Source organism: Argiope bruennichi, chromosome 3 (assembly GCF_947563725.1).
Source record: "Argiope bruennichi chromosome 3, qqArgBrue1.1, whole genome shotgun sequence".
NCBI classification, from domain to species: Eukaryota; Metazoa; Arthropoda; class Arachnida; order Araneae; family Araneidae; genus Argiope; species Argiope bruennichi.
Window position 1 is genome coordinate 134,708,708 of NC_079153.1, and position 15,722 is coordinate 134,724,429.

The window sequence follows — 15,722 nt, forward strand, 5'->3', positions numbered from 1 at the left end:
TTGTATTAATTTTCTATAAGCTTAATCCTCTTAATTCGAGCCTTGTATGAACGTATGCCAGCTATGTTTGGAAGACATTTAAAAACCAAGGCCCAACTGAAAAAAAAAATTAAGAAAAAATGTAAAAGCTGTTTATATTTTTTTAAAAATTAATAATTAAAAAAATAACAGTTATTCCTGATGATTCATTCATTCACATATAGTTTTATTTTTTGTGTAATATATCTAATCTGATCAAGGAGAGTAATATAACAAAAATAATAATTTCATAATTTATCTTGGAGTTAAAGTAAATATTGAAAAAGTTTCCATTTCATCCCACAAAAAGTAGTATTGGAATTGTCCGAGAATCTGATTTTGAGGAACCATTACAATTAAGAACTAAGTATGCAATAATAAACTAAATTATGCCTTATATCTTGACTTTTATACAGAGAATAAATTGCCCTGTAAAGGTTGAACAACAATTTCCTGTGGGGAAAAAATATTCATCAAAATATTTATATATATAGAGAGAGAGAGAAATGAAATTTAATTGTCTACCCAATGACTTGATGTTTCAAATTTTAAATTCATTCGTGTCTCTTTAACAAGCAGTCTTTCGAAAAGGAAAATTATCTGCTTTAGTAGTATTTTTATATCATTAATCAAAAGCATTTAGTTATATAAGGACATAAGTAAGGTCACTTCTGACAGTTTATAAAAACTTTTTTTTTTTTAATATGATAGATTTCTGATTTTAAAAATATTTAGATGCTTCAAATTTGATTAGAATGTTTAAATATGACTTAATTGTATAATTTAAAAAAAAATCATGATTCAGTAAAAGAGATACAATTTGTATAGTATTTACTTAGTACCTGCTTAGAAAATCTAGTACCTACTTAGATATGAATAAAATAATAATATAAAAATAATAAATTTTCAAATAGTATGCTTATTTTCTCATTATTCAAAGTCTAAAAATATGGGGAATAAGTAAAAAGAACATTTTTAAATAATGAAAAAAAATAATAATAATTCATTTGAAACAAGATCCAACCATCTAGTATAAATGTAATATAATCAGAATAAGAAATTATCTTTTCAAAACCAAAGATTAAAAGCAACATTACAATAATGCAACAGCTCCAGTCACTTTGCCAATTTCTGCCATCATATATGTATAATGTAAAGCTTGCTTTTATTTGTCCTAAATTTTACCTTTTCTGGGTTAAAAAGCATTGAAATGCAAAATATTTTTTGAAATATTGAAATGTAACAGCATAAATATAAAAGAATTAATTGGCATTGAAAATAATAAGCTATTCAAAATTTCAAATGGTAATTATAAATAACTTCTTTAAAATCTTTTCTTGAAAAACAATAAAAATCTGGAAGTTATTTATGTGATAGGACTATGTGAAATACTGAATTTGCTTGCTTCTGTTACATCTAATAGTTTCTGTATTTTTGGAAACAATAGCATTTAATGAAAACCTTGAAGTGTTTTGAAACAAATCAGAATAACTCAACTTAAAAGAACAAATCTATCAGAAATCAATACATATTTACCAGTAATTCAAATAATCCCATAATTAAATTTCTATAATTATAATTTGTTATTATATATTATATATATATATAAATTTGGAAATTCTGTAATTGCTAATTCTTAATCTGCACCATTGTTACATTTCTAACAAAATACATATTCTGAAAGAATGAATGTTAGAAAAGTATTTCTTAATCTTTTGATATTTAATGGAAGGGTTGCTAAATTCAGCAATTTAAATTTAAAATAGTAATTATCTTGAAGTTAGTAACAAATTTGCACTTCAGAATTAGACAAGCATAAGTCACCCTATGTAAAAGCTGAACAGAATGTACTTGCTGGCAATAAGGATTTATACTCTTGCAATTGTAGTTATTAAAAGAGTATTGTTCACAGAATTATATTAGTACAGTCGATGCAAAACCAGGATCCTGCATGGGACTTCTCTCAGACACAGGTACTTAATAACATTTTACAATTTGTGTAGATCTATATCTAAGGGATAGAAATTTTGATTTCAAAATATATATAAGAAAAATTTAAATTTCATAAAAGAATATTTATGTAAAATAAGACTTCCAACGTATAAATCTCAGCTAATATTCAAAATTACCTCAACAATATCTTTAGAATTTCTTTATTTCAGCACAGCCAAGTAAATTGTATAACATTAAATAAAATTACACTGTTTTTTTTTTTTTTTTTTTTTTTTTTTTTGTACTTTGACTGAAATTAATACATAAAATTACTTAATCATTTGACGGGGGAAAAAAAAACAATCGTAACCTACACACTGGTATATTTAGTTAATTCCTTGCATTTAAAACATTATTATTGCATATATTAAAATGTATTACAGACATGTCGCCTTTATTTAAATACAAATACTCCAGACTTAACTGATAATTTTCATGGTGACAAAAGAAATTCAATTTTATGATTCATAATGTTTGGTTACAAAAATTTTCATAAAATAATAAACAACAAAGAAAATTACACATTAAAAAGGTTTAATATGTTAAAAATAATAATTACAGATTTTTAATAAAAAGAAGAAACAAAGGAGATTTAAATATAAAAAAAAAATGAAAACAATTTAATGACTAAATAATATACAAATGAAACCTGAGTAAAAAAAAGATAATCACATCTGCTGTTTTTAAACTTTAATTAAACTATAAAATAGATAAATTAATACAACTTTTCAACAACAACAATTATTCAGATTTGCGATTGAATCGATCATATAATGATTTCAGTACTCCCACTGTTAGACACGTTATCACAGCTCCTTGAGCAGTTACTCTCAACTGCATTAAGTAATTTGATGCAGACAACTTTCCTCTGTTCCTAAATTTGTAAATTCCATATCCAGCTATGATGAAAAATGAAGATAGGCCTAAAAAATAGATTTAAAATATAGTGTTGAAGGGAAACAGATATTCAATATAATTTATGCAAATAGATATTAAGATTAAATTAGCCACTCAATTAAAATTTATAAATATATAGTTTATGCTATAATATTAGCCAATAATAACTCACTAAGATTTTGCTGTCTCTACTTATAAAAGGATTTTTGTCAGCATGTATATGTGATTATGATACCCAAAAAAATCCATTGCATTTACATCTATGTGACTTGGTATACAGGCCATAATGGTGACTCAATGCACCTTGAAGCCCAAATTTGAAAATTAGATGCAACATTTATTTTACTTAACATCAACTATCCCTTTGGGTAACTCTTTGCTTATTTTCAAAAGTAGTATTTTTTTAATGGCTGACTGTGTAATATATATATATACATAAACACATACACATACATACACAATCAGTGCACAAATAAAGCAAAAAAAAAAGAAAAAGAAAGAAAAAGGGGGAAAAAAAAAGCTTTTCAAAAAAAAAATTTGTTTAACACTTCTAATGTAACATATTAAATTTTGAGAAACTTTCACAAAACAGTTTCCCCTACCCCAAATCTTAAGAACTGAAATAAAAAATTTTGCATCCAATATTCTTATTTTATTATCTTTTCCAAATTTTCTAAAATTCCAACTTCTATCTAATTTAAAATAAAAAGATTGAAATATCCTTTTTTTTCATTGATTGTTTTTTAATAACTTCAACTTTTTGTTGCATTTACCAGCAGAAGTAACAAAATTTTCTCTCTTCACTAGCAAAATCCCAAAGAATAACGAAATCCTAGCAGAGAAATACGAGAGAAGGAAGCTGCGAAGAAGAGCAGAAGTACATAGCATCAACCACAAATTAATAATACAGAGAAATAGAAGAATTTCAGTGCAACATTAGTTTTCATTGAGCATTGTCAGGCATAATGGCAAAAAGAACAGATATCATTAGTTATAGAGTACATATTGTATGATGGGAAGCAATTTTTGAACAATGAAGCAAACCAACAATTTTTGCATCTTTGCATCAAACGATTTAATTACATTATCACTTTTTTAAACATATGTTCCATTTTAGGTTTTATCCTTCTTCTATTTTTATCAATGCATGTTGACAATGCGAGTTACAAAAAAATGAAAACTTTATGATGAAATATGATAACTGAATTATATAATGCCATTTAATATATAAAAGTTATTTAGAAGTAAGTTCTGATACTGCTTAAAGAAAATGGAAGCATACATGGACAAAGGCACAAATTTAACAAGAATTTATAAGCATTACACAACTTTTGGATGTAGTCATCCAGAATATTAAGGCATTTATCATATCATGAAACAAGATTTTTTTATGCTCCCTGTAAGGTTAGCAAAGGTGTTATGTCATTTTTCATTGCCATCAAAACATTGCCTAAGGAATTGTTTCAACTGCAAGAATGGCTGAAAGCTCGTTAGCACCAGGTCAGGTAATACAAAAAAATGATATTTATTTTCAATGATGAGTTGTAGAGACACACTAATTGTTGCTGGGCACTGTCATGCAATAAATTAATACAATCACTAAGCAAACTGAACCTCTAGTCTACATCTTGCATATGATGCAGTATTGAAAATCATGCAACAGCATTGACAGGTTTGTCTCCAGCAGGAAATCCATAAAAATTATGCCTCTTCAAGTCCCAGAAAATGTTGCCCACAATTATGTATGTGGAAATGACCTGTTTAAATTCTACCGATAATGTGGTGTGCTTTCATTTCATGAATTGTTTCAATGGTGGATTGACATGGAAAATCCAAGTGACAGTGTAGTTCAACATTTTATTGCTTTCAGCTCAGAAAGATCCAAGAAGCATCAAACATTTATTTTTAGTCCTTCTTATTTTTTTTTTTCATATAAAACTTAATAATACATAATTTTCATAAAAAACAGTACCAGAAATTCCAACAAATGATCAGAGATTATGAAATGTCTATTCACATCAATTTTCACAATAACTTGATGGACCACTTCATCATACACAACAGATGACTAGGTAGTTCATGCTTCATGATGCAAGTTAGTTTTGCCTGTATTGAACAATTAAACCCATTTTATATTCATTCATTCAATTACTTCAAAAATCTATCCAGGGATTTCACATGGTTGCATCCTATTTGTATTACAAAAAAGAATAACCAGCTTTTTAGTTTTCAGCCCAGCTTTTTAGTTTTAAACATAATTAATGCAAGATTTATATGTTTCAGTCTTTTGCAATATCAACCTTTCTGTTATGATACATTTTTAGTCATTGCAGAAATGACACTGCTTAGGCAAATTAACACCCTCTCTCAGAAGCTGGAATCATTATATTCTGGAAATTAAGCTATCCAACAACTCTTGTACAAAGGTAATTGCATTATGTAGTACAATATTTTGATTAACTTTATATTTAATTGAAATTAAGAAATAGTAGTAAAAGTAGTTAGTAGTTAAAAAACAGTGTTAAATTTATTGCTGTATTATATATGATTAAAGATTTTATAAAATTATTGAAATTAATGGAAAATGAAAGGTATTACAAAATTTTGATTTTACTGATATCCATTATGTCACAAATAATGCCATGCAGGTTTTGTTATTATTTTATATTCAAGGGTGACACAACAGAATAAACAATGATACTTTTTGCAAAACCTATGCTCTTTCCAATGGTACATAATAGATAATGCATAATATATATATATGTATGAGAGAAAGAAAGAGATTAAAATTCCATCTTTTGGGACTATTCTAAGATCTTGCATATAGTCAATATAAATGTAAATATATATTGACTATAATATTATTATGATAATAATAATAATATGACTATAATATTAAAATTCCATCTTTTGGGGCTATTCTAAGATCTTGCATATAGTCAATATAAATGTACTGCATTGAAAATGAAAAATACAAATTCAGCATTTCTTCTTTAAAAGCACAAATTTAGGCAAAATGATGATTTGTTAGGTTTTTTTTCCTTTAAAAATTAGAATTTGGACAAAACAATTATGATTTGCTAGTTTTTTAAAAGTAAAAATCAAGAAGTTATTTAGAAAATTATATATGAGAATTAACTATTTTAGATTAAAAATCCAATTCCTCAATGTAACATATTTACAGGTACATTAAAGTAAAGGATTTACCGGACTATACTCTAATGACTTTCATTTTGTAACATATTCTCCCTTTACATTTTAATATATTTCGTTTTAAAACTTAACTAAGAAATATCAAAACACAATTTCTTCTGTTTACAGATAATTTGTGCACTTCTTAACTTTAAGGACGATGATTTAAATTTGTTTACATAAAAAAAAATATTAAAATTTATAAGTTTTAAAATGTGTAGTCTTTCTGACTGTTACCTTTTAAAATAAGTAAATACTTTCCGATTCAATATCTTACATTTTAAATAATGTTCTAGAATTTAACACACATCGTATTTTTCCTTTGATTAAGCGTAAAACTCATCAATTTTATTAGTTTCAGTTTTGTCACAGAATGTATCAAAATTCTGATGATCACATAACTTAATACATTTTTAACAATAATACTGAAATACTAGAAACTTTTAATTGCTATCTCTTTATTGTTACTTTATCATTGTATTCTTATTATGTTTAGTCTTAACAGAATATTGAAAAAAAAATCTGCATAATCCTTAAATCTATTTATTTTTACACTATATGATTGAATAACTTCTTTGTAAATCTATTTAACATATTCTATATAAAGTTCACATTTTAAATAAATAATAATAATAAAAAAAAACATAGCAAAAATTGACATACAATTTGACAAATGTGATTTTCCTTCATTTTTTAAATATTTAGGAAATTACTGTAATTATAAAATACAAGAAAAACTTCATCATTAATTTCTCTCTTTATAACAAACCCTAAATAAAAATATATAGCAAGAATTATAAACAACAACTTAAAATATGAATTACCTGCAACCATTAATGGACTATCTTTGGTTTTTCTAGCTAATTTCTGAACTGTACTTTCACTTTCAAAGTTTAATTCAGGTTTCTCAAATTGTGGTGGCTGATTGACTGTCATCTTGTCTACAAAAATTATATAAAATATTTTTAATAAATCTAGTGCTTAGTATTGATTTAATTATTAAAAAAATACTATTTCATACAGCAAAAAAAATACATAACATGAGCAATTCCTCTCAACAAGTGTAGCAATTCATGAATTCATTGTGCAACTAAGCAATATTATGTAAATATTAAAAAAAAAAAACCTATAAATAACAAGAAAAATTTCAATATATTTTCAGCCAATAATACCAATTTTGATATTAAAATATTAAAGAAGGCTAATTCAAATTCTTAGCAAAACAATCCTATTAAAAGCATTTATATTTAACAGACCTAATACAGTTATATATAATAAAAACATTTTAATGAGAAGCAGAAATTGATAGGTATTTATAACTAAATTTAAAAAAAAATCAAAAGCTATAGTTTAAACCATTTTAGTATCACAATGAAAATTAACATCATAGCATTCATATCTGTAACAGTTTTAAGTAAGAAAACACTGCCACATTTTAAAGCACAGTATGAATTAAAGTTTTAAGGTGCAAAATTAAAGCACATTTATATATTTCATATACTTTATATTTAAATTCTATTTCAAAATTATCATTGAAACCAAAATTATTTCATCAATCCATCTCAGGAATAAATAAAATTAGTTTCCCCAAAGCTTAGTAAACATATGAAGAATAAAATAATACTAATTAACATTTAAAGTACTTTATGTGAATGAAGAAATTCTAACCTAATACAATGTTATAGCATTCATATCTTATTAAATAAAAAAAGAGAATTTTATTGACTGTCAAGTACAGATGAAATGAACATTTTTAAAGCAATCTTTCAGCTGCTAAGTGAAAATGCTTTCAAGGATATCCATAACAACATTTTTTTTTTTTTGGCTAAGTGCCCATTTTTTTCAGAAGTTCTTACATTTTATTCTTCCTACATTTACTTTGTTATTCCTAATAAATTTAAAAGTGTATTCATTCTTTTAAACTATATAAAATTAGGAAAAAATGAAATTTAAAAACACTGACCTTCAGCCTTTTGAAATTTTAACCAAAATTTTAAACACTTTTGTTATTTAAGGACTATTGATATAGATTAAAGAAAGAAAGAAAAGGGAAGGAGATAACTGCAATAGAAATTCTCAAAACAAACTTTTGAAAACATAAACCAATTTTTCTAAAAAAAATTACTAAACTCAGCTTTATTTTCGCTCAAAATATCAAAATGAATTATATAAATTACTTAAGTTTCATAACTAAACTTTTTAGATGAGCTCAAAGATAATTAACCGAATTATCAATTACTGTACAATTTAAAAGCATGTTGTATAATTTCTTTAATAGTAAAATGTCCATTTCTTATGTTTCTATTTTTTCTGTTTTTCAAAAATAGTTTTAAAGTTATTTGTACACTGTATTTCGTTTACAAAAACAGTAAAAAAAATTTAATGTCAAACTATTTTTATACACTGAGAAATGCAGATAAGCAAAACTTACTTAATTTATAATAACTTTAACTTTGTATCAAGTGGTTAATTAAGAAGTTCCTCTGAAACATAAAAGAATAAAAAATTACAAAATTTATATTAAATACTTATTAAAAATTATGATAAATCTTCACATAAAATCTAAAACATTTCGCAGTACACATAACTTAGGAAATTCAATCTCTTAAAGAAAAATAAAGTTTTAAAAAATTGATTTTTTTAATTATTATTTTTGATTAAGTCACTATATAAACTAATATATACATGGATTAAAAATACTAAACAAATATTTGAATAATATTATACATACATTAAAATATTATAGAAATATTTGTAGATGAATTAAATTCTAAAGAAAGCAACAAAACAGAAAATATAATGCACATCAAATTACTACCAACTATCATTTATTATTCCTTTAGTATTTTATAAATTAAAGCAAAATTAGATAATTCCAATACTTTCAGCACTAAATTATGTTGGTACTTGTGGGTATTTATGGCATCCAGTTTACTTGATGATTTTCAGATTATGCAAAGCTCCATTGCACACAATACACCCATTTTGACAATAAAACTTAGAGATAGTAAATATCTATAAGTACCATAATCATTTAAACTGTCCATTTTAGTTTCTCCAAAATTTCCAAGAACAATATGTAGTGTATATGATGAAATATTATCTTTAAAAAAACATAAGTTTTAACATCTTATAATTAATATATTATAAAATATTAAATTTCAAGAACTACAAAAATAATATTTTCCTCTAGAATATGTCAATATAAACAATTAATTTCAAAACTGGACATATCTTGTGAAAATCATGATTCCAAAACATATTTAATGATAGGGGATAGGACACCTTTTCAAAATATCAATATGTTAAGGATTTGGAAAAAAATTAATTTTTAATGCAAAATAATAATGGAAAAAAAATGAAGCAAATTAGTTCTAAATGGAAAAAGTGCTTTGAAAATGTAACACAATTTTATCAAGAAAAAAAAAATTGAGATAAAATTTTGTAAATTAATAAAAAATAAAAGCGAAATATGAATAAATCATGGCTATTTTTTTTTAACGAAAAGTGTTCATTTGAACACAGTAAAATAAAGACTTACTCGAAATCTCAAACGGAAGACAAATCTAAAACTTCCGTAGCATTATTTCAGAAGTAGAACCAAATTTTATAGTCTTTTAAATACAAGAATTAAAAGTTTCACCGTGAGATGAAATGAATACCTTAAGAGTCCGATTGCATCACTCGGAAAATCCAGCGGCTATAAAAAATGCCGGCCGGCTAGTTATGTAAAAGTTCAAGCAAATAGACTATTTTTCAGAAACATATAATATCCTTTATATCAAAACAGATAACTCAGTTTTTTTTTTTTAATATCACCGACAAAATTTTTCTATACATTAAAATATTAATAAACAATTTTTTGGCCTTTTAATAATGAACATTCAAAATTTGAAGTTTCCCATCAGGACAATATATTAAATTCCCTTAAAAAAATTTCATTACACAAAACAAATTATGAATTTTAAATATTCAAAAATAATAAGTAAGAAATTTCGGAGATCTTATATAATCATGATATATATCAGAATATAAAAATATATTATAAGGGTTAAAAAAAATGCGGTATCGGTTAAAAATACATTTCTTAGAAACAAATCTGAATAAACGATATTCAAATGAAGTTTAAAACAATTCAAACTGGAATTTCGAAACTTACAAAATAAACTTGACCCACAAATGTCTTTCTTAAATATTCAAAGATCGATGCCATGCAGAGAGATCTTAAATCATGGAATGTAGTATCAAGGTTAACTCACAGGTGGTTAGTGGTTAAATTAAGTCATTGTCGCACTACATCAATAACATATTTTGTTAAAAACGAATCATGTTATCACTATTTATTATAACACAAGAACATTATTTGGGTAGATGCTTAATTGAGTAACAGTGTTAACAGCGGATTCTTTTTCTTCCCATATAGTGATTCGAGCAAGACTCCACATATTTAAAAAAAATATTTTTATGCAACTTTATAAATTTGTATAAAATTAAAATAAGTCAGTCATTCAGAAAAAAAGTATGAAAATGATTAAGAATAATAACAGACTAATCTAGAGTATTTCAGGTCAATTTTTAAAAATAATTAAAATGGCAACAGTAAAACTGCAATCAAAAGTTGTTGACAAAGGGTAGAGTTAACCGGAGGACGGATTGGAGGATCAAGCTAGGTTCCAATTAGTGCCTGTAGACGACGCCAGCAGTCTACAGCCATCTATAGGCGCTAACAAGAACTATCCCAATTGCAGGATTAGCTATAATAGGAGTTATAAGATTTGGCAAATAAGCACATTTGTGGCGAATTATGCCAATCTTTTTCATTTCCTATTACGACATTTTGTTTTTTTATTTTATTCCTCCAAAACTTGGAATCATCAAACTGATTCGTTTCTTTTACTCTTTCTGAAACTTTACTCCTTTCTTTTACACTCTTTCAGAAATTCATCTGATAATTTTTTTATTTTAAATTGATTTTGATGCAAATAAATTCTTTATTATTATTAAAATGTATTTATTTATTAAGAATTTTTTAAGTCATTTGTTAAAAATTATTATTTATTAAATAACTTATTGAAAATATAAATGTATTTATTTATTATTTTTTATTATTGTATAATTATTTTTCATTTGAAAGAAAACGTTTCCAACAGTCGATAATAATAGAAATATTTTCATGCGAAATTTGAATAAATAAATGCTTTTATGTTATTGCGATACGAAATAACATTTGGCTGCAAGGACTCTCCATATAATATATATATAAATTTTTTACTAAATGCAAATTTTTTTTTCTAATAATGGAGAACGTGCGCGTGTGTATGCAGAGAAGAATAAATATGTAGGAAAGGAGGGTAGGAAAGTGTAATGTTTGGTAGAGCAATTTTTTAATTTTTATTATTTAAAAACAGCGAAACAGTTTGAAGTTTTTCTGTAATAACTTTCGAAAATGTTTCCAAATTAAAAAAAGATTTTAATTCATCTTTAAAATAAAAGTATATTTAGACATATATCTTTTTAATTATAAAATCTTATAATATTCTTTATTTTAACAAATTTTTAAATTTTGATTTTCAGCAATATTGTAAATGAAAAACAAATCATTTTCATTTTTCAATCAAAGCTGAACGATTTTTCTTTGTTAAAAAAATATGAGATAAAATTATTCATACTTTTAATATAATAAAATTTATAGGCTGGCATGCTATCAATAAATTGCATCTTTCGAGGCAGGTTGTTGGACTTAGAGCTTCCAAATTTGGCTGGCAATTAGCTATTTCTTAGATAGCAATATTAAGAAATCTTGTTTCAAAAATTAAATTAAAATTTTAATAAAAAATTAACAAAATTCCAGCATTTTCTTCATAACTTCGAAATATATCACTGACCAAAAACATTTTAAATTTTAAAGAAATTAATTTTTAAGTTATCTTTTTTTTAAATTCCATTCAATATTTTTCTTCTCTGATCTTAGTATTTTTCAAAATACTTTTAAACATATTTTTCAAAAATATTTTTCATTGGTTTAGTAAACTATACTTCTATATGAGCACATTGCAGTGATATTCAATACAATTTTATGCGCATATTATTGTCATTTTAATTTTTTAAAGATAATATAAAACTAAGCAATTAAAATCTTCAATCTTGGCTTTCTATAATATTTTGGATGAAGATTCAAATCTACTTTATTATTTTCATTTCTATTATTTATTTTTTATTTATTTTATTTCATTTATTTTAGGTTAACATAAAATTAAAAATTAGGTATAACAGGATTATCATCTTTTTTTTTTTTTCTTTTTTTTTTTTTTCTTTTTTTTTTCCCCCTAATAAAATACAGTTGATTTTTTTATTTGACCAGCTTTTTATGGCTTTTTTTCTATCATTTAATAAAAAGCAATTTTAAAAATTAACTTTCTATTAGTTTTAATGTATTTACTTCTTAGCTCAATCATTAAATAAGTCCTCTATCAACTGCAAGATAATTCTTTTCGAAGGTTATGTTAATTATTTATATATTATAGTTTGCTTAAACAGTAATTCATATAAAAAACTAAAAATTAAAGAAGAATTAAACTAAAATTAAGTATTAAAAAAAAATAATTCTCAAAAAAATTCTCATAAACAGTTTTTTTTATAATAATTTACAATTATATGTAACTTGTTATTTTCTTGCAATTCATGCATTAATTTAATAAAAATTAAATTTATTGCAAATACTTTAATTGAGACATAATTAAAGTAATACTAAATGAATGATGGACAGACCAGCTGGTCACCGAAAGCAACTGGTACATACCTAATTATTTCGATTTCGTTTCCAAAGTATACATCTAACAATAATCATCCTTATAATGTAAATGTGTTTTCAATGTGAAACAAAACCGTCTACTTATATCATTGGGGAACGCGGTGTTTATTTATTAAATAGTTAGCCAACAGTAGAGCTCATGTTTCTTCTTCGGCTCTAGCCATGTCATACATGGAATACCTGCTTAGTTATGCACCGACTCCTCTTAAAATCCAAAATTAATATTTATTGACTGATTCTCTATTTAGCATTTATGTTCAGCTGCCGGGTATGCGCTTATATTGTTATATTAATTTTGAATGTGTAGCATGGACCTTTAATTGTTCCATAAATTTCTATATATCTTTTCTAATCAACTACTATTCTTTGAATAATCTACATTTATTCTCTGAAAATGTAATGAACTTGTTTGTAGATTATTTGATGAAAATAAGCTGGAATGTATAAACCCCTTCAAACCCATAATGGGATTTATGATATTTGATTTTATTAAGTAAATTCTTCCAATCAGACTTCAAATCTTAAGAAATAAAAAATTCAATTAAATTTGTATCAAAAACTATTGTTATGACTTTTTCAAACGCTATTAATAGAAGGATATTGGAAAACCTATCAGGAAATATGATAGAAAAAAAACCATGAAGGAGCCCGAAGTGGAGCAGTTCTCTTAGTTTTCGGAAAGGGGACATCCTACAATGGCAAATTTTCAGGCACTGTGTTTTAATTTTGTTCAGTTAAATCCTATTACTCCTTCCAATGATTAAATACATTAATCTTATCCGGTATCAATAACATCATGTAATTGATCTTGACCATTTGTTATCTGCTAGGAGAGGACAGATTAAGGGAAAAAATGTCTTTGACGGCAGATCAAAAAGATCCTTATATTTTCTATAGACTACTTATATTCTCTTTTCAAATTTATCACAGAACTTATACAAAAAATAAATATTAAGGTGATTCGAACCTTTAATTCGAAATATCGTAGTATAATAATATTTTAGGTTTCATTTTAATCTATTTTTATATTGTTCTTTTTCCTTAATTACAACAGCAATAAAGTAAATAAAAATGGTGTTTAATATCGACAATATCAAACACATTCTTGAGTATAAGACCAAGAATTAAGCAGGATCGGTCTTTAGTCGATTGCTTCCAATTGGGCGACGTTCATAAGGTCTCTTTCATATTTCCTGCATACAGGGTTAATTTTTCTTCCGCCTTGCCATGGACCTTAATAAACATAAAAGAATCCTAGTAGTCTTTTTACGAAGGGTATTGTATGTTCGTAACATAAAATTTACAGCTACTTTGTCTATTTAGTAGGGGAAAAAAAGGGGGGCACGAGAAGGGTATTGGGACCAGACATTTCCGTACGAGTTAAACGTCCAATAAATCATTCTTAGTTCATTGAAAAAAGGGGCTAAGGAGTGATTAGTCTTTGCTAAAAACGCATAAACCTGCTGGCAAGAATGTTTAGTGAGAAAATGTATTGGTATTTTAACTAAATTTTGGTATTTAAACATAAGGAAATAGCTTCTGTCTGTTTGTACATGTGCTGACTTTACAAACCAGCCTTTTTGACATGTATCAATCAAATTTGGCAAATATTTAGTTCGGTGGGTAAAAATTTGCTTTTCAGAGTGATTAAAAATTTTTTAATTAATTAAAAATTAAGCGAAATATTGGTCTTTATTCGGGATAACTTTTTAAAAGTTTACAGTAGAAAAACAGTTTTTATAGCATTATAAAATTAAAAAATATATATATATCCTTTTAATGATACCAAATTTGTTTATCATACAATTTTTCTTACAATATTTAATAAATTTTTTGAAATATATTTTAAACGCATTATGCAACAATGTATATTTCACTGTTGAAAAAAAAAGCTCAAAGCCGTTTTCAATGTTACTACTAATTTTGTATCAGCTTTTTTTTTTTTTTTTTTTTTTTTTTTTTTTCTTTTCTGTTTCCATCATTGTGACCAGTTTTTTGTCTATCATTGTTTCTATCTTTTTTTAGAATTTACAATTTAGATGAATTCGGAAAGTTAAAACTCTTCAGCAACGGAGATTATTAACTTCTAGTCCACTTAACATGCTATTTACTAATGGATCTGTGGCGAAACTTTTGATGAGCAGAAAATAAAAATTTCAAGGCATTTCTTCTTTAAAAAATAATTAGCATTTTATGCATTGGATTCTGGTTCATTATAAAAGTGGTGTTTTCTATAAAATTTGAATAAAGGATTTTTTAAATAAAAGCCTTTTAACTAGGAAATGTGAATTTATGAAATTATTATTCTGCACTGAATTTATTCAAAAACAAGATATTTGTTCTTAATTCAAATTCTCCTGTAATCCTGAAAGGTTATTTTTAAGAATTTTATTTTAACTTTTGCGAGCTCAAATGCTCACAAAAATAAGTTTTTTTTTTTAAATTTTTTTAAACTTTTTTTCATTATAGTAGATATGGATATTCTATCAACATTTTTATTTATTAATCACCATTTTAACAAGAAGCATTTATCCATATGTCATTAATGGGAACATTTGGAATAATATAGTTTTTTTTCGTGAAATAATTTGTAGAAGGGGGGAAAAATCCCATTCCAATTTCTTTTTTGAATGAAAATATGATAGTTGAATGCTTTGTGAGGAAATTGAAGAATGCCTTTGGGAATAAAATGAAATTAAAAATAAAAATAAAACCATGAAAATTTTGAATTTCTGGCTTGTGATAACAGATAAGACGCATTTCAAATTTATATATTCATCTACGGATTCTCTTGACAGTTTCAGTTTCTTTA

The 15,722-nt window shown here is 25.1% G+C and overlaps 1 protein-coding gene across 1 annotated transcript; it reads right to left on the reverse strand.

Moving 5' to 3' along the window:
- Positions 1-2,683: 2,683 nt before the first annotated feature.
- Positions 2,684-8,588, reverse strand: LOC129962644 (HIG1 domain family member 1C-like). Its single transcript, XM_056076521.1, has 3 exons — positions 8,531-8,588; positions 6,924-7,040; positions 2,684-2,933 (listed from the first exon to the last, which is right to left on the reverse strand). Exons 2-3 carry the CDS (start codon positions 7,033-7,035, stop codon positions 2,752-2,754), a joined length of 294 nt encoding a protein of 97 aa, XP_055932496.1. The 5' UTR covers positions 7,036-7,040; positions 8,531-8,588; the 3' UTR covers positions 2,684-2,751.
- Positions 8,589-15,722: the final 7,134 nt, after the last annotated feature.

Bases quoted from the DNA above. Each gene is read 5' to 3' on its own strand.
- LOC129962644 (XM_056076521.1), bottom strand. From the start codon at position 7,035: ATGACAGTCAATCAGCCACCACAATTTGAGAAACCTGAATTAAACTTT. The intron at 2,934-6,923 runs GTAATTCATATT...TCTATTTTTTAG, and splicing joins TAGTCCATTAATGGTTGCAG to GCCTATCTTCATTTTTCATC.